At 41.3% G+C, this 26,974-nt stretch overlaps 1 protein-coding gene across 1 annotated transcript; it reads right to left on the reverse strand.

The window, feature by feature from the left end:
* Positions 1-1,064: 1,064 nt before the first annotated feature.
* dpysl2b (dihydropyrimidinase like 2b) lies at positions 1,065-26,974 on the reverse strand. Its single transcript, XM_030742327.1, is given in 15 exon segments — positions 1,065-2,891; positions 2,893-2,945; positions 3,692-3,857; positions 4,099-4,278; positions 8,098-8,268; positions 9,312-9,453; positions 9,568-9,724; positions 9,974-10,094; positions 11,700-11,768; positions 12,133-12,213; positions 13,374-13,435; positions 13,866-14,030; positions 16,249-16,433; positions 17,284-17,372; positions 26,664-26,974. Coding segments are annotated over 15 exon segments (1,755 nt in total). The 5' UTR covers positions 26,706-26,974; the 3' UTR covers positions 1,065-2,819.

Genomic DNA, 26,974 nt, shown 5'->3' on the forward strand with positions numbered 1-26,974 from the left:
ATCTCGTCACATATTTGAATGCTTCAGAGACGTGCACTTATTACAATCCCCTCTGCCTTGGATTCTTTAAATACATAAAGCATTTGTAATGCTAAAAGCATTTGCCTTCTACGGGCTTCCTGTTGCACTGGAGGGGAGAAAACCTGGAACGCTGAGACTGAAAGTGTACCTTTTAATATCTCCATTATGCACACAACCACTCAGAAGTTTGGGGTTATTTGAAAATGTCCTTTTTGAAAGAATGCACATTTGTTTTAATGAGAAATCATTCGTCACTGATTTTTCATCTATGCAGGCATAGAAGTAGTAGGGATTAAAGAAGCCATACATTTGGCTAGACAAGTGGTTAGGGCCCTTTCAAAAAAAACCTACTTTTTTGGAGCAAGAACAATGATTAAAGTTTGACAGGAAGATTTTCTTTGCTCATTTTAAGCCACAGTCTTCAGCTGTACTGGCACAATCAATTTTCTTTTTAATATGATAAACTTGCATTAGGTAAAATGGTGTGCAACTAGCACACGGGAGAGATGGTTGCTGAAAATGAGCTTCTTAGATATTACATTTCACTAGCTGGAACCACACCTCAAATATGATTAGGCAATGTTTATTGAAAGAATCGCAGATGGAGAGAGAGCAAGGATCTGGGCTGTGGTTTGGGGAAGGTAGAGTGGCGGTGGCTCCCGGGCCAAGCAGGGGATTTTTTTTTTTTTTTTTTTTTTTTTTGGAGGGGGGTCATGGCATGTTGTGCAGGAAGGTGTTTACAGATATACAACCGGAGGGGAAGTGTGTGAGGCGTAGTCCCACTAGTGAAATTCAGATAAATTATCTCCAATAAAAATCAATGATTTATGTTGAAAGACATGGTTATTTGTCACATTTCCCATCATTGTAATATTCCTATAGAGGATCACAAAAGTACTTTTTTTTTTAAATCTTTTGAGTGGTTGTGTATGTGTTCCACCTTTGGTTTCTCTTAAACTGCTGTTATTATTAAGTGGACAAGTGTATGTAAAGAGTCTAAGCCCAGTTTATATAAGTGCCCCCCCCCCCCCCCCCCCCCCGGTTACATCCATGTCCAGCTTATTCGCCATTTAGTCACGGGAAAGAAAGACGATTACTGGTGAAATTGGCTTAATAGAAACCAGATTTTTTTTTTTTATTTAAAAAAAAAAGAAAGAAAGAACAAGAACGTACAACTGCAGTATAGCCTGGAGCAAAGTTATCTCCACAACCATACTTGAGAGCTGTACAGGAGCCCGCTGTGCGTGTCCCATCCCTCACACATCAACACTGCACACTAGTCAGAAGTACATTAGCTCATGTCTACTTTCAAGCATAAATCAATAGTGCTCAGCCCTCAGGCACCTAGTTACAGAATGACACTAAAAAGCAGTTTGACAACAACTTCAAAACTATAAAACAACAGAACATTTCAACATATCAAGCACTGTTCATCTTTACAGGGGCTCTATCTGCAAGTATAGGCCCAATGAAAGCGCAAAATCTGGCACCTTTGAATCGGTTAATCCTGGCTATTTTACATCTTTTTATCTTACATCCTTCACTTACCTCAAAAACAATAACAAAACAAGAAGCTAAGATCTGACTATCAGTACAACTTCTCTGGGTTCAGGCACATAAAGAGTCAAAAGTGGGGTGGGGGGTGGGGGGTGTTGATGAGTATAAAACAGTCACATTTGGAAGGAGAGACATTCTGGATGTAAATGCACTGCGTGGTGACGGACGGTCATCAGATGCCCTTACTGCTCTTGATAAAGAATTTGGACCTTTGTGATTCATGGGAATGTAAACAAATGGGAAAACATGTAGCTGCGTAGTGAATGGCACCTTTCCCGCACTCCTAAAAGTTCTCTAAAAAGGATGGTGCTAAGAGAAAGTAAGGCAAGGAAAGGCTGAGTTTGAAGTAACAGTAAGTACAACTTTCTCTTTCCCCCCATTAATCAATCCCACTTAACGATGACCTTACGCTCAGAGAAGAAGAATAAAGCTCTATTTACTACCTGCCAAAAGCTCCTTCTGCGCCACAGGACTCTCCAGTTGACTCCCAACAGACTGTATCCATAATAAAAGATTACCATGTTCAGTTTTTCAAATGTTAAGGCCATCTTCATGGCAAATAGTCAATTAAAAATCAATTGTAGCACTGTGAAAGACAGCAATGGACTGGAAAACTAAGTGGCTGAAATGTGATATCATGCAAATTACAGACTGCTAACAGCCGGACGGAAGTATTAGATTCTTTCTGGCTGAATGAAATTAAGACTGGTCAGTTTCATGCATCCTAGTGTTTGGCCTATTTAACAAAAGAAAGAATCAAAGGAAATGATACTGAACTCCTCACAAAATGGTGAAAGAATAGATATCCTGCGCGAACCTTATCATCTGCATAACATCACTTTAGCCTCACTTAACTCCCTGACTGGAAACAACAGCAAAGCAAATATCAAAGGATACATGGGGAGGGAGAAATTACAGTATAAAAACTGAATAACACAGTCAAAAGTGCTCAAATAAGAAGTGTTATCATTTTTTTTTAATCTAAATTTTCATCATATAGGCAGAACTTTTTTGTTTGGTTTTTCTTTTCTAACTATGTCCTCTAGAATCAGGTTTTGGGGAAGAGAGATTGGGTATAGTGGAGGGGGAGCGGGGCAAAAAGCAGCAAAGGAGGACATGAAAGCTGGAGGCTGACAGATGGCCTGATCAGGTGTTGTGAAGGTTGAATCTCGATGTAATGCTGTAACTTCTTCACCCCCACCACAGCTTCCTGCTTCCGCTGGCCATCCATCCACAAATCCTCATTTCCTCCTCAGCAGCTGAGGATGGGGCTCTAAACCCAGGCTGGTGATGTTTGCCCTGCCGCCTGGAGGCCGCCACGATGCGCTGAGTGTTCCGGCGAGGAACGTTGTCATCAATCTGAGCTCCTGTGTGATTGAATGGAAAGGGATCAATTTAGGAATTTTGGTATTTGTAATACTAGAAAGGAAGAGTGGTGGGGGGGGGGGGGGGGGGGGGGGGGGGTATTTTGGGATGTCAACCTGCATTTAGTTTTGACAAGCACTCCTTTTACATAATAAATAAAATGATTCATCTCATAGGTGCCTGGCTTGGTTGAAGGCTTAAATCTGAATGAATGGGAAATTCACTTCTGGAATCAGAGTCCTTAAAAAAAATAGGTGAATGTAATTAGTAGTCAAAATTAGGATGTAAATCCTTCACAAGAAAAACAAACTAAGACTTGCTGCATGGAAGACCCCTAAAAAAAACTGACCCAATACATTAAAAGTGGACCTATTATGCTGCTCTTGTTTTTTGGTCACATACTGTTTGGTGGATTCTCTTATTAAATGTGGCCAAACTTTTAATTAATGAGGTCAGTGCTCAGGTTTCAGACTGCTCTAAAAAAAACTTTCCACTCTTGAGTCTTTATGATTTCAGTGAGGCCAGATATCACGGGAAGCCCCTCAAACCTTCTGTTTGTGAGTTGCAGCCATCACAAAAGTTTATTTCAAGAAAAATGGCTTTCAGGGGAGAGGAGCTAAAACAGCTTGATTCAGACACACAAGAGACTGAGAAGCTTGCCCTCAATGAGAAAGCAAATCACCTCCCCCCCAAAAAAAGAACCATCACTTCCCAAAATTGTTTATAGACTGATGGTAATATGACTGACCGGATAGGCTGAAGCCAGACTGGTGCAGGTTGCGGACGGGCTGGTTCGGTTGTTTGGCAGGTGAAGTCTTGGTAGAGGAAGCTGGAGTCATGGTTTTAGGAGTGACTGACACCTCACAGACTGGACCATCATACAACCCCCTGGGTACACCTCTCAGCTCAGCCAGCTGCATTGTTGGAAATGAGATACAACAGTCACAGCAATGAAAACTACCAAAGAAATATTCCCACCCTGAAGGAGGATGTCTGGTAATTTTGGCCAAATACATAACAAGACGCAACATCCCCTAAATTTTCCACAAAACAATTACCAATCAAGCAACTGTACTGTCAAACTGATGTCTGATGTGGCGATATTGGATTCAATGATTAAACACAGCTCCTAGCAGATGAAGAGGAGTGTTGTACCCTGCTGCGAGCTTTTATCCTCTTGTAGACATAGTCAGGGAAAGGTTTGCGGGCCACATAACGTCCTGAGCCCTCGGTGACGTGGAGGTTCCCATCCTCCAAAACAATCTTGCCCTGGCTGATCACCACCAGAGGCCCACCACGCACCTCGGTGCCTTCGAAGATGTTGTACTCCACAGTCTGTGAGGAGAAGGAAAGTAGTGATGTCAAACGCAACACACAGCATATGATTCCACACATAAAGATTGTACACTTAATAATAAAAACAAGTGACGTGAGTGGCATCAAAAGTTTTAAATCTGACTTTACTTACACTGAACATTTCTCAGCATTATCCACTGTATTGTATTGTAGACACCCTGAAAGGTAAACTTGTCTGGTGATTTTTGGTTTGTGCTTTTAGATTTGAAGCAGGTTTGAAGTTCTTGGCTGACACCCGACAGCTGTGCTCCTGTGATGTTTTATTGCAGCTGCTTGTACCTCCTAACGCCAGCGCTGACACTTTAAATCATAACAGAAATACCTTCAAAGCAGAAATGCAGTCATTCAACTTCCCCCAGCTCATTTTCCGCTATCATAAGGATGATGTAACCTCCTGTTGCTCATTCTACATGCCATTTTAGTTCACAGATTTATGAAACTGTTTATTTGAAAAAAGTGCCAGAGCTATATTGAAGGACTCACCATGTAAAATGTCTAGAATGTGAAAGGAGCTTAACTGATTTAACTCGCATAGTTTTCAAAGTGTTTCCTCTGGCCTACTAACACAGAGTACAGAGGCCATTGGTCTGCAGGCCGAAAGAAGAAGAAGCTGTTGTTTTAGTGCTTGTGTGTGGACTCTGAGGGTGTGGAGGTTGCTGTGAGACCAGTTTGAATGCCTTATGACTCCTCTCCCAAAAAGCTTATGGAGCTAAAGCTGAGGTCATGGCAATCTGACAGACTCTGAGAGCCGAAAATGAGATCACTGGTATATTGGGTTATCCTATGACACCCACACACATGCATGCATACACACTCCAAATGAGCAATTTCTGCCGTGAACACTGGTCCATTATTTTCTGACCAAGCGGAACAAAAAGAAACCGAAGAACATGACAGGATTAAGCAGACAGTCCATAAGCGTATACAGCTCTCTCTCTTTCATACACACACACACACACACACACACACACACACACAGATACAGATGCACAGTGATCGGCCTGTTAACAATCAGAAATGATGTGTTCCAGTTCTCTGGCAGATTTTAATGATGACATCACTCCTTCGACACTGTGTGAGGCCCACACCCTCTCCACTCAGACAGGCAGACAGCCATAAAACAAGAGTCCTTTATCACACCAAGAGTTCTACACACTAACTCTGGATGTTATCAATTACATGCATAATCATTAGTGTTATTAGCATTACAAACAACAAGTAGTGCAATATGCAAAGAATGAATAGTGTTTTTGAGGGCCTCGATGTGATTGAAAGGTCTTTAGGCTTGCCAAAAGTTTCAGAAGATGTGAAATATTTCATGTTTTACATGTTTTGGGCATTGATGTGGCAAAATGGACTGACAGCACCCCGTTAATGACTTCAAAGAAACCCCATACATTAGGTTTCACCTAATAATATACTAAAAATGCACTAAATTTGGTGGGCATCATGTGCAGAACAAAGCCTCTTGGAACCATACCCCTACGCCCCACATCCCAAAGTAATTTACTGAGGGATTTCTGCACAGGTTTTGTCATTTGCTGCAGTAGTTATTTTAAAAAACTCCTCTATGGGAATTAATTTTAAATTTGATCAGTGACATTTAAGGCTCTCTGTGATGCAAAGTCCTAAAAAAAAAATATTGTTATTGTTAAGTTCAATAGAAGAGAACCGCCAGTTAGAGTGAGGAGGCTAGACGAAGAGCAATTCAGACAACCTTTATGAGAGGAAGATCAAGGGAGCGGTTCACCCGGCCTGGGATAGGGTTACCAGGACCAGTCCCTGGAGCTAGGCCTGGGGAGGGTACTTGAGGGAGCAAGCCCGGTGGCTGTGCCTTAGCCCATTGGGGCCCACTGGGGCCCAGCCGGGTGCAGCTGGGCACAGCCCGATGAGGAGACATGTGTCTGTCCTCCTATAGGCCCACCAACCACAAAAGGTGCCACAAGGGTCAGTTGCAATATGTGCCAGGCGGACCGATCCCCGACTATCGAGGCTGGTGCCTGGAACATGGAATGTCACCTCTCTGGTGGGGAAGGAGCCTGAGCTAGTGCTAGTAGGCTTGTTTCCAGTGGGTGCTGGACATCATCAGGGATGCCCTTTGTATGGACACAGCAAGATTTCTAAGCACAGCCAAGTGGCTTCTGCCTTGGTGACTTCAGAATTTCATCTTGGCTTTTTGCGGATGATATGATCCTGTTGGCTTCATCAGGTAGTGGTCTCCAGCTCACACTGGACCAGTTCGCAATTGAGTGTGAAGCAGTGGATATGAGAAATAGCACCTCCAAATCTGAGGCCATGGTTCTCAGTAGGAAAAGAGTGGAACGCCCACGCAAGCTCAGGGACAAGTTGCTGCCCCAGGTGGAGGAGTTTAGGGATCTCAGGGTCTTGTTCACAAGTAAGGGAAGAGGGGGACCGGGGATTGACAGATGGACTAAGGCCATGCCTGCAGTGATGCACACACTGTGCTAGTCCATTGTGGTGACCTGGCCTGGGAACGCCTCGGTGTCCCCCCGGATAAGCTGGAGAAGGTGGCTGGGGAGTGGGAGGGCTGGGTTTCTCTGCTTAGGCTGCTTCCCCTGCTATCTTGCTCTGGGTAAGTGGAAAAGGAAGGATGGATGGATGGATGGATGGATGGATGGATGGATGGATGGATGGATGGAGACCTACCAATTAAAGAATACTAAATAGAAATCCATGGGAGAATTTCAAAGATGGCAATTATCCTGTGCCTCCACCCAAAAATAGTGTTACAACAGTTTCTACTCTGCAGCTGCAAAAAAGAAAAAAAAATCTACTGGTTATCATTGTAAATATTTAGGTAAGTGTTTATTACATGTAGCTGCCCTTGTGAAGTCAGCCAAAAAGAGTGCTGGTACATTGGACTCAGCAATAAATAAAGCCGTAATGTAATGAAATCCTTTTTCCAAAGGAAAAAAAACACACACACACAGACATTTAAAACTTATTTTGGGTCGACGTAAGCAAACATTTTAAGCACTTTTTATGAGATTTAAATTGTGATTTTATTCATGTAGTTTTGAGGTCTCTGTGGTCATTTAAATTAAAGTTACTGCTCTCTCCTCATTAATTTAGATAGGGGCGTAAGGAGTTACCAAGATGCTGCCAAGCTGCAAGGCTACCCTATAAAGCCTATAGTTTCACTGAGAAACAGGGAATTGTTAAAACTCTCATTTACACCGTAAATTTGCTCCCAATTTCTCGTGCTTGAGCATAAGAGCACATCTGCATATTAATACTGAGTCATAGTCATAACCCCACCTACAGGCTCCAGGTGTTGTACTTTTGCCATCTTATCTTCGTATTTTGAATATTGTGAGTTTTTAACTTAACGCTGCTGCTTTAAATTGCATTAGTGTTTCAATATGAAATAAAAAGTATTGTTCTTACTCGATTCCAGTATTTAAGACGCCTGTTCTTAAGATATAAAAATACCAAAACTGATCCATAGACATAGCACTATCTATAACTTTTACAAACTACTCTTAGAAAACTGACCAGATCGACCCATAATTTAGACTCTATATAATCTATATTTTCGGACCTTCAAGATGGTAAATAGCGAAGCTTTTCAGTTTTCATCTAACACTGTTGCTATGGCAATATATTGTTTGAAAGAAACAGGAAGCCGTTTCTTAGCAGCTTGGAAAGCCTGGAAACTTTTGGCACATGCATCATATATAGCTGAAGTCACTTCACAGCAGGCTTACATTACCGAAGAAAAGATACCCCTGTGTCAATATTAGTAGTTAGTTATGTAGAAATAACTGAAGGTCGTACTGAATGGTGGCTCTTGGCGGAGATGATCTTTGTGACGTCTGGGTCCCACAGCACCAGATCAGCATCCGAGCCCACAGCAATGCGGCCCTTGCGGGGATACAGGTTGAAGATCTTGGCGGCATTTGTGCTGGTCACGGCCACAAACTGGTTTTCATCCATCTTGCCGGTTACCTGAAATGAATCAGAGCTGAGAGTGAGAATGACACAAAAGCTTCTGCCCTCTTTGTGTTTTCCCCTGTGTCATATAGCGTTTTCACATATGGTCCTTTTTTAAAAAGAAAAATAATAATAATAATCAAGCTCAGTCTTCTTTCTGATCACACTATAGGACTCTCACATCTTATTGCTTTGAATTATGATTTGCAAAGTAATTTCTTACAATTTTTAGAACTTTTACAAACCAAAAAATAAAGTTATTGAAGAAAATAAAAGTTGATACCTAATAAAAACAATCACTTGTTGCTGTATGTCATTTCATGAAAAAAAAAAAAAAAACAGTGCCTCCTTTCTGCAATGTAGTTCCAATGAAGCCCTTCCCTATCAAATGGGTTTAAATTGGAGGAAACCTTACTTGACTGCACTAGTCAATTAGGTTGTTAAGCAGCTGTATACACAGTGTCACCAGCAAGTGCAGAGATGCCTAGAGACCTATAATACATTGGCAGTGACTTTCTCTTTTCACTGCACAGGTTAAACAGACAGCAGTGTGGACTTAAAGTGAACTGAACACTTCCTAAATTAGTCCCAGATCACTTTCCCTCAGAGAGGTCTGACATCATTTGGAGTGTTAACATAAACGTGAAAAGAGCTGACGAGCTGCTCTGAGCTGTTTTGAGGGCTGAATGGAGCCAAGTGTGAAAACGCCTTTAGTGTTCTCCCTTGAAAAAGTACACTCTTACTGCTTCCACGGGAATTAAGAGGGTAAGTAATCCGCTAATCAAATGCACTCAATTAACTGATCATCAGAAAAGTGTGACCACATCTATAAAAGCTGAAGTTTTAGCAGTTTGCTGGTCTGGAGTATTCAGGTGTGCGTTAACACGATGCCACAATCCTCATAAACAAACCTCAATGAACCGAAGCAAACTGGGCCAAAATTCTTCCGTAACAATGTGAGAGACTGAAGTCATAGAGAAAATGATTACCTCGAGTTATTGCTGCTAAAGGTGGTTCTACGAGCTACTGAATCATGGAGAGTTTTCACAGCCACATACCACACATTTGTCCCAGATGATAGACATCCTCTCCTCGGTGCCATTGACACCCTCAGGAATCAAGCTGAAGTCATCTTTGCCCACAGCACGCTGGGCGGTGTTAAAGGGACAGTGCGCACTTCCTGTCACCTGAAGGTCTCCACTATATAAAAAGGTTTAGTACAAAAAAAAAGAGAGGCAGAACTCTGTCATGCACAGACAAAAAGCGCTGTTGACCTTTTTTAACTTCATCTCTAACGTGTTTGCATCCACTCACCAAGAGAGCAGGGAGTTGAGATAGTCTGGTGTGGTTGAGTCAGGGCTCAGTGGCGGAGAGGTGATGTAAGCGGCCGCTTTGGCCCAGTTCTTGCTCCAATAGTGTGAACCGTCTGTTCCCAGGCTTGCGGTGATTGGCTCTCCATAGACCACAGTGCCTAAAAGACCAGTCCCATCATAACATGAGTTCCTACGCATGTGGACTGAAGCAAAGCCTTCATTGCTTCTATTTGTACTCATTTGTGTCCATTTTACTGTCTCCTGTGAAGTCTACAGTGTGACTAAACTTTATAAAAATGTTTCTACTCTCATAATTGCGACATAAATTAGGCCCATATTTAAATTAGTAGTGTAATCTTATTGTTTTTTTCAGTGGCATTATGCAGTCTTTTTATTTTAGCTCTCACCCTTCTTCCTGGCCTGAGCAATGACATCAGCAGCGCTCTTGCTCATCACCTTGGTGACATACAGCGGGCAGTTGGTCTGGTTGGCCACAGTCACAGAGCGGTTAACAGCCTCGGCCTCCACCTGGAGAACAGACGAGTTTATGCATCCTCACGTCTTCCAGCTTTTCTCAGTACCAACATAATTTCACTTTTCTGCCTTCTGTGTGCTCACAATTGTATGTCAAAGCTCATGTGTCTTAAATATCACATGAAAATATGAAGCAATCATATTTTTCTTGGAAACTGTACTGGTGGCTACCGATGCTACCCCTCAGCTTCCTGGCAGCAGAATCTTTAGGTGGCACAAATCCCCTGGAAGTACAAGTTCTAGAGCACATAACTACCAGGTCTCAGTAGATCTTAATGGGTACATATGAGCTTTAGTGGCTTTATTCACCATAGCAATTCAAAAGAAAATGGCTAAGTAAGAAGCAGGAATAAGGAATGCTAAAATCATAATTAATATAAATCAATTTATGTGATTGGCATTCCAAAGTGTCAGAGACTACAGTAGATGCAGCTATGCTATCAGTATAAGAAGCCTATATAATATCCTTCATGAGTAAACACACCTACAGCATAGTTTTAAAAAAATCCTACATGACCGCCTTCTTGAGCTACTGCATTCACAAGATTTTCAGTATATTTGACCTCTGACCTTGAGGTCAAGTTCACCAAAATTTACACTCGTCCAAGATTTTAAGGAACTAGACCTATTGTATCAATTTGAAAATTGTAGGTGACATCTTTACTCTGTTTTTGCATTCACACGATTCTCAGAAAACCTGACTAGACCTTGAGGTCAAGGTCACCGATATTCAAACTAGTCTGGGATTTTAAGTCATTTAAGTTATCTATGGTATCAGTTTGAAAATCCTACGTCTGCTCGTTCTCGAGTTATCATGTTGACAAAGTTGTCCACACCGTCCACCTGGCATGGTGATGACAAAGGTAAAACAAAGTGCCCAGCAGCTTGCTGTAGCTTCATATTTAATAGGCACTCATATTCTCATCTAACTCTTGGCAAGAACCAACTTATTTCTTTAAAAACTGCTCTCCTTCCATAGCAACACAAACAAAGTGAAACACTAACGTAGAAGTCTTCTGACAAATTACATGACAAATGAGACAAAATGTTTCAAGGTGAAAAGCAGAATGGAATCTGCAATTTGCCAGGTCAATTTATTGCAACATTTTGAGGTATTTTTAATCATCATGCCTCTTGTTCCATATAAAACCATGGAAAACACTTAAGATTTGATTAGCCTGAGCAGGAGCAGCAAGTCTGTGGCAATTTAACTTTTGCTTTATTCCCCCGAGGCAATGAGAAAGCATTACCTTCATTAGATTATAATTAGAAAAAGACAGAAATCCTTAAGAAGAAAAACTAAGGAATCGATTTTAAAGTAACGTTGATTTATGCAGGGAGGATGTGCTGAATTAAAGTGGCTTTAGGGTATGATTATCCACATTCATCATGGGAAAGGTGAGTGTTACGAGGATTATAAAGTAGTGAAAAAATCCAGAGCTTCAAGGTAAAACTTCCAACAATTTAAACCTAGCAGCACTGAGGCCTGTAAAGGTCACATCTCCTTCTGCAAAAAAAAAAAACCCAATAACTTGGAGTTGAACTGATATGCTTTCCTCTAAGTCAAAGCAACATTTCAGGGTTGTAACTGTGACTCACCTCCTCAGGGCGGCTCAGCACATGGCCTTCAGGCCCAGTGATCCCCTGCTCCAGCATCCTGCGCTGCTCCTAAACACACACACACACACACACGCACATGAGCACACACAAACCACTGTGGGAGATGCAAGATGTTGAGTCATGTGCAGGTGGATGAATGTTTGTCATGACTGGCCTTGGCAGCGTAATCTAAGCAGCTCTGAGAATATTTATCCTCATCTGCTGGCTATTAAGAGCTCAACACTCAACATTTAGTCATAAGTGAGGAGAGACTTATGTGTCACAGTCTTTGAGCTCAAAGTCCAGCTTTCAAGCGGTGTCTTATAACACTCAAAGCTTAGGGTGCTAGATTCAATTTAACACCCAAATCCAGCAGGAAAATCATGTCTCTTCATCTCCAGATGGCATCTCTTTATGGTATGAAGCGTCATACCTCAGCTACGATGTCTCCATTCTCAGCGTGAACCTGGGCGATGGCTCCCAGATCGCGGATCACACTGAAAACCTCGTACACCTGTAGCAAAGAGGAAGACACAGTTATGATTTTAACTTCAGCACAGATTTAAATTCTAATTTTTTTCTTTCATTGTATGAGATGAAAGAACTCACAACATTGTTTTTCTTTGATTTCTGGGAGTAATATATAAGTATATTCTTTTATAATAAATGCTTACAGTCAGTAAGTGGTCTGAATAGATGTGACTAATTATGCTGGAAAAAGGCTTATATTTAGTCTGGGTTTAAAGTTTACAATTTTCCTGCAAAATGTTCAGTTCTGGATAAGTTGTATAGTAATCTTTATTAACACTTAGGTGCTAAGCAGTAAAAACAATAATTTATTATCTGCCAGTTAAAAATGCTAACCTTAATACTCTAAGAAACATGGATCCCGATATTCACAAGACGCGAATCTCCCACAGTCCCACAATTTAGGCAACTCAATGAGTTCACAGACAGAAGAAAAACTGTGGTGTTGAATGAGTCACCATCCTCCTCCCTCCCTGGACTGCCAAACATGCAACAATAAAAAGCCATCGGAGTTTGGCACGGGAGAGAAAATGATAAACTCTGGCTGCACCCGACTGCAAGCATTCCTCACACAGGTGCAAAGATCATCACAGAAAACTGCCTTCAAGTGGGATTCATTCATTTTCAGTCGGAATGAGACGTGCACGGAGAGGTTGTGGCTTTCATAAACCTGTCGCTCTCCCAAGAGAAACACGCAGGAAAATCAGCACGAGAGGGGGCCTCGCCAAGATAAACAAACTCAGGCTGTAGAGTGAGTGCGTGAGCCAAAATCAAGACTAGGATATGACTTTTATGATACTATGAGGTCAGATTTACTCTAGGCTTTTAGTCTCTCTTTACTTTAATACTTAATGGCAGTGTGTTTGAGGAAAAAAGCACATCCTGGCAGTCTGATAACAATATATACAATATCAACACTGATAGTAGAAATTAGGTTAAAATCAGGTGGTACAGAAGGGCTGTGAGGTGGAGCAGCAAGTTTCATGTTAAAGGATACTAATTTAGTTTAGTGTAGGATAATACAGAATATGCTAAAAATCCATTTGCTGGTTGTCATCTAAATATCTTACTACTACAAATACTATAGTACTGTTTATCTCCCTTAAAATGCTAAAAACATGTAGCAATCATCTAGTGACGTCCTACCTGAGCGTCAGTAAGCTGGAAAATATCCTTATAAGCCAGGTAGACCAGGAAAGAGTTAACACCTGAGGATGCAAGGTTTAAAGCAGAAAACATAATAATCATTAACCAACTTGAATACAACATTGTGATGATACTTTAAAATATATGACTGACATAAAAACATGTGATCTGATTATGATTTTAAGCTGCAAGCAAACTTGTAGTGCATAAGATGTTTCTAATACCTGTATGATGAGCACTCAGTTTGGGTCTATACTGTGCAATATGACCTTGATTCTTTGGCAGTGTAGTGAACATTTCAGCCTCTAGAGGCAGCTTGTTGGATTTTATTTCTCTTTTGTTAAAAAGTGAATATAAAATCTTTGTGATGCTTTAATACCAAAATGTGTTAAATACATCATGTTCAGGCTGCTGCAGTCAGATTACAGGACTGATATTGACTGATGTTAAGTACGAGGTAATCAGACGTGACTTTGGTTATGTGGGACGTACCGTGATCCTTCACGAGCATCTCCATCTCTTCCTGGATTCCCTTGTGCCACTCGGTGATGTCGACATGCAGCGAGTAGTCGCAGCAGGACTTGCTGTCGGCCCATTCGCGCCACTGCTCGAAGCCCGAGATGAGGCTGGTGCCAGGCTCAGGTAACACATGGTCAACTAGATACACACACACACACACACAGTGAAAAAGCTAAACAACTACAGGAACTCTGCTGTCTCGTATTTTATCTGTTATTTAGATCTATTTATGTTGCATCTCGGCCTAACACCTGGCAGTTTCAAAGCGCAGTGAAAAAAACTGATTTTTAAGAATTACCACATTTGAATGAATCTGTATGAAACTGATCTGATTATAACCCTTTCTTATTTAGAGCTAAAAAGTGAAGCCAAAATCTGCAGTTCCTTGAATGGCCACTTGAGGCTGGCTCCAAAGCAGATTCTCCATAGAGCCCAATGCTAAAATGCCTAATTTTACATTTGCTATTTTTCCTTTTTGTGATATCTGTATGCAGGGTGAACTTTTTTATAACTCACCTTTAAATTTAACAAGGCCCACAGTTTGCATTATTAAGGGCTGGCTGCTTTGATTGACAGTTGGATGCCAACTAAAGCTTAGTTTATAGTCACAACATTAGTTGTTCCACGCACCAACTGTGATGTCACCTCAGGCCCATCACTGTATATATTGGCAGTTGAGGCAGGCCAGACTCACTTCTACTTCTTCTACTGAACAACAGTTGTCACTAACAAAGGTGAAATTTTCTAGAGAAAATTTTAAAATAAAAAAAAAAAAACTGCATTCCCTCTGCTTCCTGCTTGGACTTTTTCTACTCCGATATCTGCAGTGATACAAAGAGCTTTACTCAGAGTGGCGACACCTCAAGCCCCAGTATTAATGATGACAGAGCTTTAATTGACGGGAAAGTTGGCCATTGGCAAAGGCAAAAGCTATTAGCTTAAACTAGGTTTGAGGCAGCTGTAGCCTGCAGCTGTCTGCTTGGCTTGGCCTCGCTAATTCACTGAACAGGATCTCTGGTTTGCAGTACTCGTGCCTTTTGGAGCATTTTTAATGAAATCATCTGATGAGATAAGAAGTCTATGCTTGAGTTTTGGTGAGTGAAATTCTAGTACTTTTATATTTATATATTAGAACTATTTAGCGGGTATTTATTGTGTGAGAATCCTGCTTACTAAGTTAGCTGCCATTAGCTTACCCGCCCCGGATAAGTGGAAAAAAAATGGATGGATGGATGGATAGAATACCAATGGCCAAAATTCCACAATTGAGGCTTCAACACAGTAGTGCTATAACCAGTGAGTGGTGTCAAGGTGACTACATCCATCTTTTGTATAAAGTCTGTAGTTCAGATTGGATCCAGAGGCATTTTATTTGGCCTAAACCACATGGAATACAGCATTTAATCTAATTCATTATAAAAAATTGTCTCTGTTTGGCTCCAGTTGCCAAGCTGCAGTAGGTTGCAGCACACCAGTTCCAGAACTGTCTGGCTCCAAGAGGGGGCTGCAGCAATCAGCTTTAAGCCTGAGGTGAAAAAGGCACGCAGGGCGAATATGTTTCACTGCCAGGGAGGATGGTGTAACTGCTGAGTCAGCAGAGGGAGGGCCAGTGTGGCATTTACCGTTCAAGTTTTCATTCAGCTTTGTTTTCTTTGTACATTACGTCAACTCCTTATAGTTTTATATAAATTTTAAATAACATAACATTACCATTAAACCAATGCAAGCATCAGGATCTGATGTCAAATAGCATTTACAGTATTTTATTAGAAAAAACAAGAATTGATGAGCGATTTAAAGATGATGATAAAACAGAGGGTATGAGTTATGTCCCGATCAGAACCAACAAACCAAGCCATAACAAAACTATAAGCCAGACTGCAGCTTGAAAGGAGTATAAAGAAATACCGAGGAAAAGTTTTGCACTCATGCTTAAACGCCTAGTCTGAGCTTAATGACTTTGAACTGCAAGGAGAAACAAGAGGAAAAGAAAATCTATGCTTTGCATCCATCTTTAGGAAATCCAGAATACTATAATAACAGCCAGAAAAACAAAAACCAAAAATTACATAAACGGTGTAATAAAGAGAATATGTTCAGCAATCAGCACCTCATGGCTCAGAGCAGATGGACGGGTTCATATTCTGGCTCGCCCGTGAACAGGCTTGGCACCCTTCCTGTTCTCATTAAGACATGTTCAATTAGGGCCAATCAGTGAATGAAGAATCACTGTGGGGAAAAACCCACTGCAGACACTCAGCTGCCATTTACTCACACAAAACTGTCAGACACCAACTTTAACCCACTTGTGAATCTTCAGTTCCAGACAGCAGGGGCTTTGTGCTGAACGACTTACCAATCATGGTGGTGCCCCCAGCCAGTGCCGCCTTGGTGCCCTGGTAGAAGTCATCAGCGGAGGTCATGCCCCGATCCGGCATCTGGAAACGAGTGTGCACATCGATCCCACCGGGCATCAGCATCTGACCATGGGCATCGATGGTTTTCACCCCACCAGGCACAATGAGGTTTTCCCCGATTTGTCTGAGTGAAGGAGAAAAGTACGATTCATTTAGACTACTAATTACACCACCCATTTTTATTACTGCATTTGTACTGTACTTTAACCTCCAAGTGACAGAGTGGGGGTCTTTTATGATTGAAAACCACAACTAGTTACATTAGAATATTTATGAATATATGTAATAGATAAAGGAAACAGTGTAGGTAAGATAAGCTCTCCTCTGATTTTTTCTCCTGTGCAGAACTGAAACTAAATAAAATTATGGTCTAAATATGCAGGACACTGGGGCAAGGAATAAAAATGATCTACAATCTCACATAAAGTGAGACACCTGGTCACCACACACTCGGTCATTTTAGTCACTAAAATTGCTTGGTCTCAGGAGGATTAAGGTAATAAATTTACATGAAAGCTAAAAATAAAAAAAAAAAAAAGCAATGATCAGAACTGACCAGGATGGCTGGCGTAAGTATGGTAGCGATATTGTGATGGTTTTAGTAACTTTGACATTAAAAAGTGCAGATTTTTAATTGCAACAATGACAGGTTTATTTCAGTCTGCAATCTGCAATGGAGATATTATTTGTGGTGCTTTTTGGAGGTAACTATGTAATTATGTATCACATTGAGATTCAAAGTTCACTCTTGCAATTGCAAACAACTGAGTAATAAACAGCGTGCGCAGGAAGCCCGTAGTGGACGTGCTGTTTGCTCAGTAACTTCCCAAAATCAACTTCCACTATTATCATTTATATGAATTTATAATGTGCAATGATGACAGAGAGGAAAGATAGATGCTGATTTGCCATCTCATGAATATGTTGGGTTGGGATTCAATAAACTGCCGGCAGCTTAAAGGAAAAAAACTCACTTGATGACTCCATCCTCCATGTAGATGTCGGCACAGAAGGACTGGTCATCATTCACAATCTTCGCTCCTTTGATCAGGAGACGGTCACTCTGGAAAACAATAAAGAAGATTAGTTGCTGCACATTTTTTTTAAAATAACTATTTCATTACAAACAGCTTGAGTTAAGCTGTGGGAATAATATGCTGTAAAAGACCTGGATTGGTTTTATGGACGCCTATAAAAATACGCTTACGAGGGTGAGTATCCGATTTGGCTCGACTGGATGCGGGATTAAGGCCACTTGATGAAAGATGTTTTGGGAAATGTCACATAAAGAAGAGGGTTGGCAACAATCACAGCAAAATATAAATACTGGCTCTACGTGGCATTTTTTTAGCTGCATTCTGATAAGGAACACATGGCTGTGCAATGTCTTTCAGCTGATACTGGCTTTCTTCTTCTGCAAACCCAAACACACACATATATGTAAACACACTCTTAATATTCTAATACCCCCCACCCCATCAATGTAGCACAGAGAATTGAGAGCTGTGATATTTGGATCAGCACCAGGGGTTTTATGTATATGTTTTAACAGTGACACTGTTTATAATGTCAGCCCAGCGTTGGAAAAGAACAGGAGGAAAGAAGATGAATAAGAACAAAGAAAGGGGGCTGATCTAAGCAGGAGAGTGGACTCAAACAGTCTGGCTGCTTTAAGACAGGATTAGTGAGCATCTCCAGTACACAAAGCTCCATCTCTAAATTAGGAAGAACGACAAACTTCTAGGTCCTTCTAGGTCATCACTGCTTCTCTCGAAGGTGGATCATTACATGTTTGCTTTAAGAGCAAAATTAGGGGAATCGTTCCTGTTCGAACAATAAAGACAGCAGCCCGCCTCCAGGCACACCCATCTGTCCCCTTCATGTGGTCAAAATATCGCATAAACAGACATGAGAAAGGACCAATCAGGCCACAAACCGTATAATCAATCATCCATGCCTGCTGCTCTGCCACTTGTCTCTATGCAGGAGACATGAGGAGGGGGAGTCTACTACCTCCACAGTCCCACACTCACCCTCAGTCCCTCCCTCGAGTCGCCCCGGGGAGGCCCGGGCCCTCTCTCCAAAAAAGGGAGTGGCAGCTATGGTCACAAGCCCTCCAGCGTCCCCCTCTAACAAAGGCTGCTCTGTTTGAGGCGCGGCCATTGGCTGCTGCCAGGCCAGCAGCTCTGGCCCCCGAGGAGGACAACTGCTGTGCTGCAGGCACCTCCACCAGCACAAACACAACTCTGATCAAATATTACCCTAAAGTGTGCATTTTTTATTATATATATATTATATATATATATATATATATATATATATATATATATATATATTATATATAGATAGATATTATATATTATATATATATATTATATATTACACATATATATAGATATATATTATATATATATTACATATATATATATATATTATATATATATATATTATATATATATTACATATATTATATATATATATATATATATATATATATATATATATATATATATATATATATATATATATATATATATATATATAAAATTACCCCTCCAACAGACTGGCAACCTGTCCAGGGTGTACCCTGCCTGGGGTAGGCTCTATCTATCTATAATTTATTTTTCCAGTAATCCAGCAGCACAGCCACATATGTAGAAATAACAAATGCTGGTGCTTGATTTAAACAAATTTTTAATCATCTCCCTTTCAAAAGTGGAGCATTTTAAATTGAGTATCTTTTAGCTTTTCTTAATCAATAATAAAAATTACTGAAGTTGCAAAAAGCATCTCAGAAAAACACTTCATAAAAATGCACTTCTTTAGCATAACTGTAGTGATATTGTGGGAAAAAAATAGATTTATTGTCTTTTTTTTTTTTTTCAAAACACTTGGAGCTACAATACTAACAATGCAATTCAATGCTTGTCCCCTCTGTGAGGGAATTCAGATGTTATACTAGCAGAGATTAGTGTAGCCTTATGACGGCTGCACAATTATTTCAATCTCATACGACCAACACTGACTCCAGTGATATCCATCAGGTTCACAGTTCCCCCGGGAGCCACAAAAAGCTTTAAACACTTCTTTTCCATATAAAGTAATACCCCTGAAGACATGAAAAAGAAAGACCTCACACAATGATCTCTTAAGGTAATGCAGAAAAATACATGCCGATCCAAACTTCTTTATAACTGTTTTTTAAATGTACACAAACATTTGTAAAGTAGCCATACCCTGCATTCTCCTACAGAATACAGTAAATCACCCAAACAGTAAACAGTCTTCAGCTGACTGCAGCAGCTTCTGGAAAATGCCTTGCAGTTGTCATCTGAAAGGTGTGGCCACACTCTGACAGCAGTGATGGAACTAATGCAGATAGATCATGTGGTAATCTTCGATCCGCGTGGAAAAAACTGCTCTGGTTGAGCGACTGGCTTTGCTCCAGGCCACTGCTGGCCTGGTTTCCTCCCAGCAACTGCTTTGAAATATGCCGTTACATCATGCGCCCCATCATGACTGTCATTATCACATTACTCACCAAAGTTCACCAAGACACTGCAGCCTTTCTCAAAAAACAATTACTCCGATTTGAGCCCAACTTGGGGTGATTTTTAGCATCTTTTCTGAAAATATTACTAATAAAGGGTATTTTACTTTCAGATGAATTTGCAGAACAATTAAGTGTCCCTGAAAGCAGAGCTGTGCTTTAATATAATTCAGTTGTTTTGGAGCTCGCAGGAGTCGTGTGAGAGAGTGTGCGATTGTAGTGGATCTGTGCCAAGCATGACAGTGACCTTTGCTTCATGGGAACATTTTCAGAGCTCACAAACAGGATGTAGATAAAGCTCAATGGGCCCACTGTTACTAAACTACACTGTTTACATTCCACAATACAACCTATAACCTTATTCGTATTGCATACAAGGCAAAAACAGTTTGATAAGCATAAATGACATTTTTAAATCAATTTGTACACTGTTAAAAACACTCACTGAAGAATTTGTTAAATGCAGTCATTTTTCTTAACCCCCACCTTGAACACATTCGCCTCTGTTTCCTCAAACAAAACATCCTGGCCTTGTTTAATACTTGGTTAAAGCCCCGTGTGGGTGAGGTAGAAGCACTGTGGGCGGAGCATGGAAACAGAGCATAATTAAGTCCCGCCCACACCAAAAGGGGCCAACAGTTCATGGCTCTGTGCTGATTTTGGTGGGACGCAGTATCAACAGAGGCAAAAACAGAGCCTTTCAGGAGACAGAAGTGGATACGTGATTCAAACTGTGGGATAATGAAGCTCTGAAAGCCTACTGTGCTGTAAGCTTTTAGTCACTGATAAGTCAAATGTCAGTTTAGGTCAAATTTATTTCTCTAAGCATTATGACATTATGTGCAACTTTTATTGCAGTGAAAAGCAGATAATTTAGAAATCTTTAACTAATGCTATATTTGCAATTGCCTTAGGTAACTATTGTTAACCAAGGGGCAACCTCCTGCACTGACAAATTAAGCTGCTGTTCCTCTAGGTGACGCTTCAGGCTGGAGTCAATCCCCACAGACTTCCGTGTTAAATTTCATTAATCTGAGCCTCTTCACTGTGTGTGTGTGTGTGTGTGTGTGTGTGTGTGTGTGTGTGTGTGTGTGTGTGTGTGTGTGTGTGTGTGTGTGTGTGTGTGCTTTTGGTGCATTATTAATGGATTACCTGACTAATATTACAGCTTACTGTGCCCAAATACCAGATGTTTTTGCTTTTCTTTCAGTGAATGAAATTTTAGTGTTTTATTAGTCCATCCATCCATCCATCCTCTTCCGCTTATCCTGTTCAGGGTCACGGGGGGCCTGGAGCCTATCCCAGCTGACATAGGGCGAGGGGCAGGGTACGCCCTGTACAGGTTGCCAGAATGCTAAAACAGAGAGACAGACAACCTTTCACACCTATGGGCAATTTAGTGTCCAATTAACCTAACCCCAGTCTTTGGACTGTGGGAGGAAACCAGAATACCTACGCAGGGGAGAACATGCAAACTCCACACAGAGAGTGGCCCGGGCTAAGGTGGAATCGAACCCAGACCTTCTAGATGGCATTCTAGCTGTGAGGCAGTAGTGCTAACCATTAGTCCATTACTTAGTTTCCTCTGATTAGGATGCCTCCTGGGTATCTCCTAGGTGAGGCATTTTGGGCATTTCTTTTCAGAAGGAGGCCCTGAGGCAGACCCAGGACATGCTGGGGAGATTATAGAGTGCTCAATAAAATTAAAGGAACATTGTGACTGAAAACACATCAGATCTCAATGAGAAAAAAAAAAATCATGCTGGATATCTATACTGATACAGACTAGGTAATGTGTTATGAATGGAAGGATACCACATGCAAAAATAGTGAAAAACAGTCAGAAAAGATGAGGAAGGAAAAAATGTTGGTGGTCTCTACCTGTAAAGATGTTGCTGTTTGGGGGGGGGGGGGGGGGGTTGTCTCATTGTTGACCTCCTACTGCAGCTGCTGATAACTTCATCAACACCAAAACAGCATATTTTTTAAGGTCTATGTTGTTACCACATTGCAAGCATTAGCTTTTAAACAGCTCTGACATAAAAATATCTAATATTTTTATCTACCTGCAGGCATTTTGTTGGCATTTTAACACCGAGTTGTATATTGTGAAGCAGTTTTTCTATCTAGCGGGTATGATTTTTGAGTATATCTCTACTCTGTTTCTATACAAGATTAAAATATACTTGATGAGGTCACACTGGATTGAACTGGACTGACTTTTATATGGAAACCTGGGTTTTTTTAAGCTGCTAAATGTACACTTTACTCACCAGCTGGTCACTAGACCGGCCTATCTGTCATTTTATGCTAGACAGGTAGCATACAGTGGGCTCTGCAGTGCTTTGGGACATAAAACCAATGAGCTAAAAGAGGCTAAAACACTCTATGAAGCTGGGGGAGAAGTGCAGATTCAAATAATACTTCTCATCAGGTTATGAGAGATCCTTATCATTTTTACAGATATTATTAATATGAAAATATTTTGCTGAAGACTGTGCTGGGTGCAAAAAAAACAAAAGACAGACTAATTCTAATGGAAAGCAGAGGTAATGGTTTTATTAAAGCCAGCAACATCAATCAAAAGCAATGATTATTAAAATCATGACATGAATAAACCACAGCCACAGCACCATACGGATGAAAACTAAGACCCTCCACAGAATGAGAGAAGAAGCCTGGGTACTGAGACTGCTGAGTTTCATAAAATCAGGGCAAATTCAGCTTGGGCACAGTGAAAATGTCTGCCAGTGTTAGACGTAACCCAGCAACATTGTATGTTGTTGTCCAAATGGAAAATATCCTGGAAACAGTTGTGAAGTCAAGTGGAGAAGGCTGCCAGGTCAGACATCCAGCACTATGATTTATATTTGTCCTGGATTAGTCAAAAAGCAGCCCGCTACTAAAACCATCTCCAAACATGTTCAGGCAACAGTTGGGAAAAGACTCTGAACAGAACACTTGTTCCTTCAAAATAAAGTGCAAAACAGGAAATGAAGTAATTCCCAGAAATAGTAATCTGCTCATTAGTGTTACAAAAACAATACAGCTGGATACAAAATTATATCTGAGTAAGCATTTTGTTTTATTTATAAAACATATTGTGTGCTTCGGATGGATGTGATTCTTTCTTTAATGCTAGAAATTCCACTTTAATTTTCCTCTTAGGTATAAAAACCTCACTTTGCTTCACTTTTATGATGACTCTACTATATTGTTAAACTCTGTATTCCCTAAGATGACCTGAAGTTTTTACCTAAACACTCTCTTTCTAGCACTGAAATAGAACAATTTGCCTAAACTCCCAATTAAAATTAAATTAATTTATAGAGTTCAGTTAAACCCTTTGTCCCATTTAAAAAGAATCCACTCATTGACCTTTTCTGCTGCGACATAGTGCAGCCAGAGGAACTGTGATACAGTTACTCAAAAGCCTCTGCGGAGTTCCTGCACACTGCACAGTTTCCCTGACTTCTGGCTTTATGAATGAATTCGGGATGATCTTGAGAGGCCAAAAAAAATAAATAAATCAAGGTTGAGCCAGTGGGTGGCTGATTTGGCATGTGGTGTGTTGTGTGAAGAGACAGCCCTCCAGGCTGCTCTGCACTATGAGATAGCAGCATGAACACGCTCCAGCCACGTTTGAAGTAACTATATACACACTGAACTGTCACCGGGGGCACTACTGTACTAAGGGTATACTAGCAGACTACTTAATGATCCCTCATTTGCTGAGGATTGGACCCACAGAGACTTTAATCCAGGACAGTCTTATAATAGCCTCAGTCTATTTTTACCTCATACACTGGAGCTGCATTTAAACAGCCTTTTTTGCTCTTGATTTACTTTTATCTGTATTTATATCCTTCACAGGTCTAGCAAAAATAGCTCTATCAGTCAATTAGTTCATCAAAGGAAAGGTAACCGATAAAATCTTTTTTACTACTTACTAATCTGGGAAAATAAAATGGGAAAATATTTTTCCAGTTCCAGTGTCTCTAGTGCAAGCATTATCCCATTTTTCATTTTGGGGGGGGGGGTTCTTTTTTAATCTGCTATTTATTTTTCTGATGGATTGACCCTGCGTTTAATCTTTCAAATGTCAGCATAAAGAGTGAAAATCATCTATTAAAAGTTAAGAGTGCACAGTCTGCCCAAGCACCAGTTCAAAGGCCAAATATAGTCTGTCCACAGCAACATAAAACAGAGAACAGACTGCAAATCAGCACATTTGCACTTGATTAACTGATTAAATTACTAACAAACCACCCAACATGCTGACTAAATATTTAACTGTTTCGCCACTAAAACTGTGAACAGTGAAGACACCAATTCTAGAAACTGATGGCAAATTGATGTTTAAATTTGACGTGATGGAGGCATCTTAATGATTCCTGGGTGCCTCCTAGGTGAGGTTTTCTGGATATGTCCAAATAGGAAAAGATCCCAGCTTAGAGCAGATCCAGGACTCACTGAAGATATTATATCTCGCAGCTGGCTTGGGAATGCTTTATTAAAGCTAGACATTGCTGGCTGGGAGAGAGGGAAGTCTGCTTAAACTGCTGCTCCCATGAATTGATCCCTGATAAGCATCAGAGATTGAAGGAATTGATGATATCTTATAGACTCAGTAATTAATATTTAATGGCTAGTAAAATAAAAATAAAAAAGTTGCAGTCCTACTTGACTAGATCTTTATTTCTGTTGCACACCACTGAATGCTGCTCCGGTGGCTTTGTATGAATCTGGATCTGGAATCACAGAGAAGCAACACTTCCAGGTGGTGGGCTTGCACAGGTTCATTCATATTTGATGAGAGCTGCCTTAAGTATGCCCCTATCTGTGCAGCTGACCTGCGTCCATCTGGCTAAACTGTTCTATGGACACCAGTGCTCCACCCACATATTATGCTGAATTTCAAAAGCATTCACTCTTTGGTTTTAATTCAATTTAACCACCATTTCCTCTCTAGTGTCTGTCTAGTTTAATAAGCTTATCCACACCTCATAATAATGACTTTTCAGTGAAGAAGCCCAGGAGGTCCACAGGACCAACCAGGATTCTGCTTTTCAGTATCTACAGTTTGGTCTAACAGTCATCACATTCTTCTCTGATCATGCCAGATCTTAGAGAGATCCCCTCCGTCTCTGACTCATTTCTTATTTCTTTCATGCTCTGTTTAAGAATAGACAGTCTATCCATTTAGGTCTGACTACAACACCCACTAATCCTCTGATCTTTCCACCGAACGGCTGCTGCGTCTCGAGCAGTCAAGAGACAAAACTGAGGAATATTATTCATCTGAGAGGCTACTGATTATCACCAGGTCATCCATGATATTAACGCAGTGCTGAATGTTTCAAATTATTACTAGGAACATACATGAAACTTCAATCCTTCCTGCTTCAGTGTGCAGCCATATATGCATGTGTGTTTTTGCAGAATTATTATTTCAGTTTATCTGCATAAATCTGCAATTTTTGATGAGAACGGCCACTTTAGATGTTCCAGTTCCAGGTTTGCTTTGGCTTCCATGACACAAACAGCTAAAAGCTCTGCGTGATTTGGGTCAGGCGGTGGAAATAAATCTGGCTAACTCCATTGCCGAAAGTTCCAATCAATCAATTTGCTGATCAAAAGAAACTTTACTGAATAAAACAATTCTTATAATCCTCTAATGAGCACATATCTTGGAGCCAACATGACCCTAATCATGCTAGTCTCCCGATGCTTCTTTGTTATGATCTGCTCAGATTGAAGATGTTTTCCTGGCTTAGTGAACCCTTTGGGGAACCTGGGCCTGTTAGATAATTGGTTAATGATGCTTCATATCCTGCTGTTGGAATGGTTTGTTTAGTAAGCCCAAAATTATGGCTTTCAAACTGGCTCCTCCAGGTCACTTTTCACCATTGTTTCAGCTCACTGACATCAGGATGAAAAGGTAGTGACCTCCTCCCTGATCAGCTCTGCCCATATGCATCTTCCCTTCATTACACAGCTGAAAGAGAGGCATGGAAGGAAATAGGACCCACTGTCCCCTCCCTTCCCTTGCTCCCCTCCCTTCCCCTCCCTATTCTCTACTTTCCATTGAACCACCACATCCCTGCAGCTCCGCTATGAATTCAGGGAACTAATCTGCTCCACAATGACACACTGATTGTGTCTTAAACCCTTCTGCGCCTCCTCGGTGACAAAAAATATATATCAAGGATGGCTTTCCAAAGAGAAAGAGGAGCTAAGGTTAAAAGAAACAGCCGGGTACTGAGCTGTAGAGCGGATGCAGGGAAGCATTTGCTCCACCAGTTGGTGTGCAGTGATACCCGGCCACCAGACACACAGTCTAACAAAGACCACCGGCGTGAAATCTCAACTGTCATGCATGGCATGGGCAAAGAATGGCAGAGTGGGTGTGAATCTGCACAAGCAAAGCATATTCTGATGTAAAGCGAGAGCTCGGGTTTATCCGGACATGAGCACTTGCCACAAAGATGCTGCAAAAAATCGAACGTTTTCAGCCTCACCATACTATCGGTGGCCTCATTGATTTGCCGACCCTCGCGTGCGTTTACGCCGAGTGAAATCAGGTCTCACAACGAAACAGAAAATGCGTCTGCAAAACGCGTTTCTTGCGGCCGTGCCCTGCGGCTCGCAGCTCAGAGCTGTCGAGGAGCGCAGCGGCGCAGGGACCATGCCGCCCCGGTGACATCCTGCACCCACACCCCGCAGGCCCGCACCAGCCGACACCGGACGCCAGACTGGACCGACTCACAGACACTGCAAACGTGAAAACATCCGAGCACTCACTGTGATGCGGGGGATGTTCTTCTTGCCTTGATAGCCGGACATCTTCACCGGTGGTTCGTCTGCGCCGTAGACCGCTATAAAAGCAAACGGGACGGATTACCGCTGGCCGCCGGATTGTAGTGAGGATGATGGTTGATGAAGATGATAAAGAAGAAGACTAGGCAGTCACAGGTGATCTACAGGAGGCCACGAACGTGAAGAATCAAACTATCTCTCAACTCCGGATCCTGGCAGCCTCCCGGTCTCCGCCGATGCACCAAACCTTTCCTTCCCAGACGGAGTCAGACAAGAGGGGAGGGAGGGACCGCTCG

Source organism: Archocentrus centrarchus, chromosome 12 (genome assembly GCF_007364275.1).
Source record: "Archocentrus centrarchus isolate MPI-CPG fArcCen1 chromosome 12, fArcCen1, whole genome shotgun sequence".
Lineage (NCBI taxonomy): Eukaryota > Metazoa > Chordata > Actinopteri > Cichliformes > Cichlidae > Archocentrus > Archocentrus centrarchus.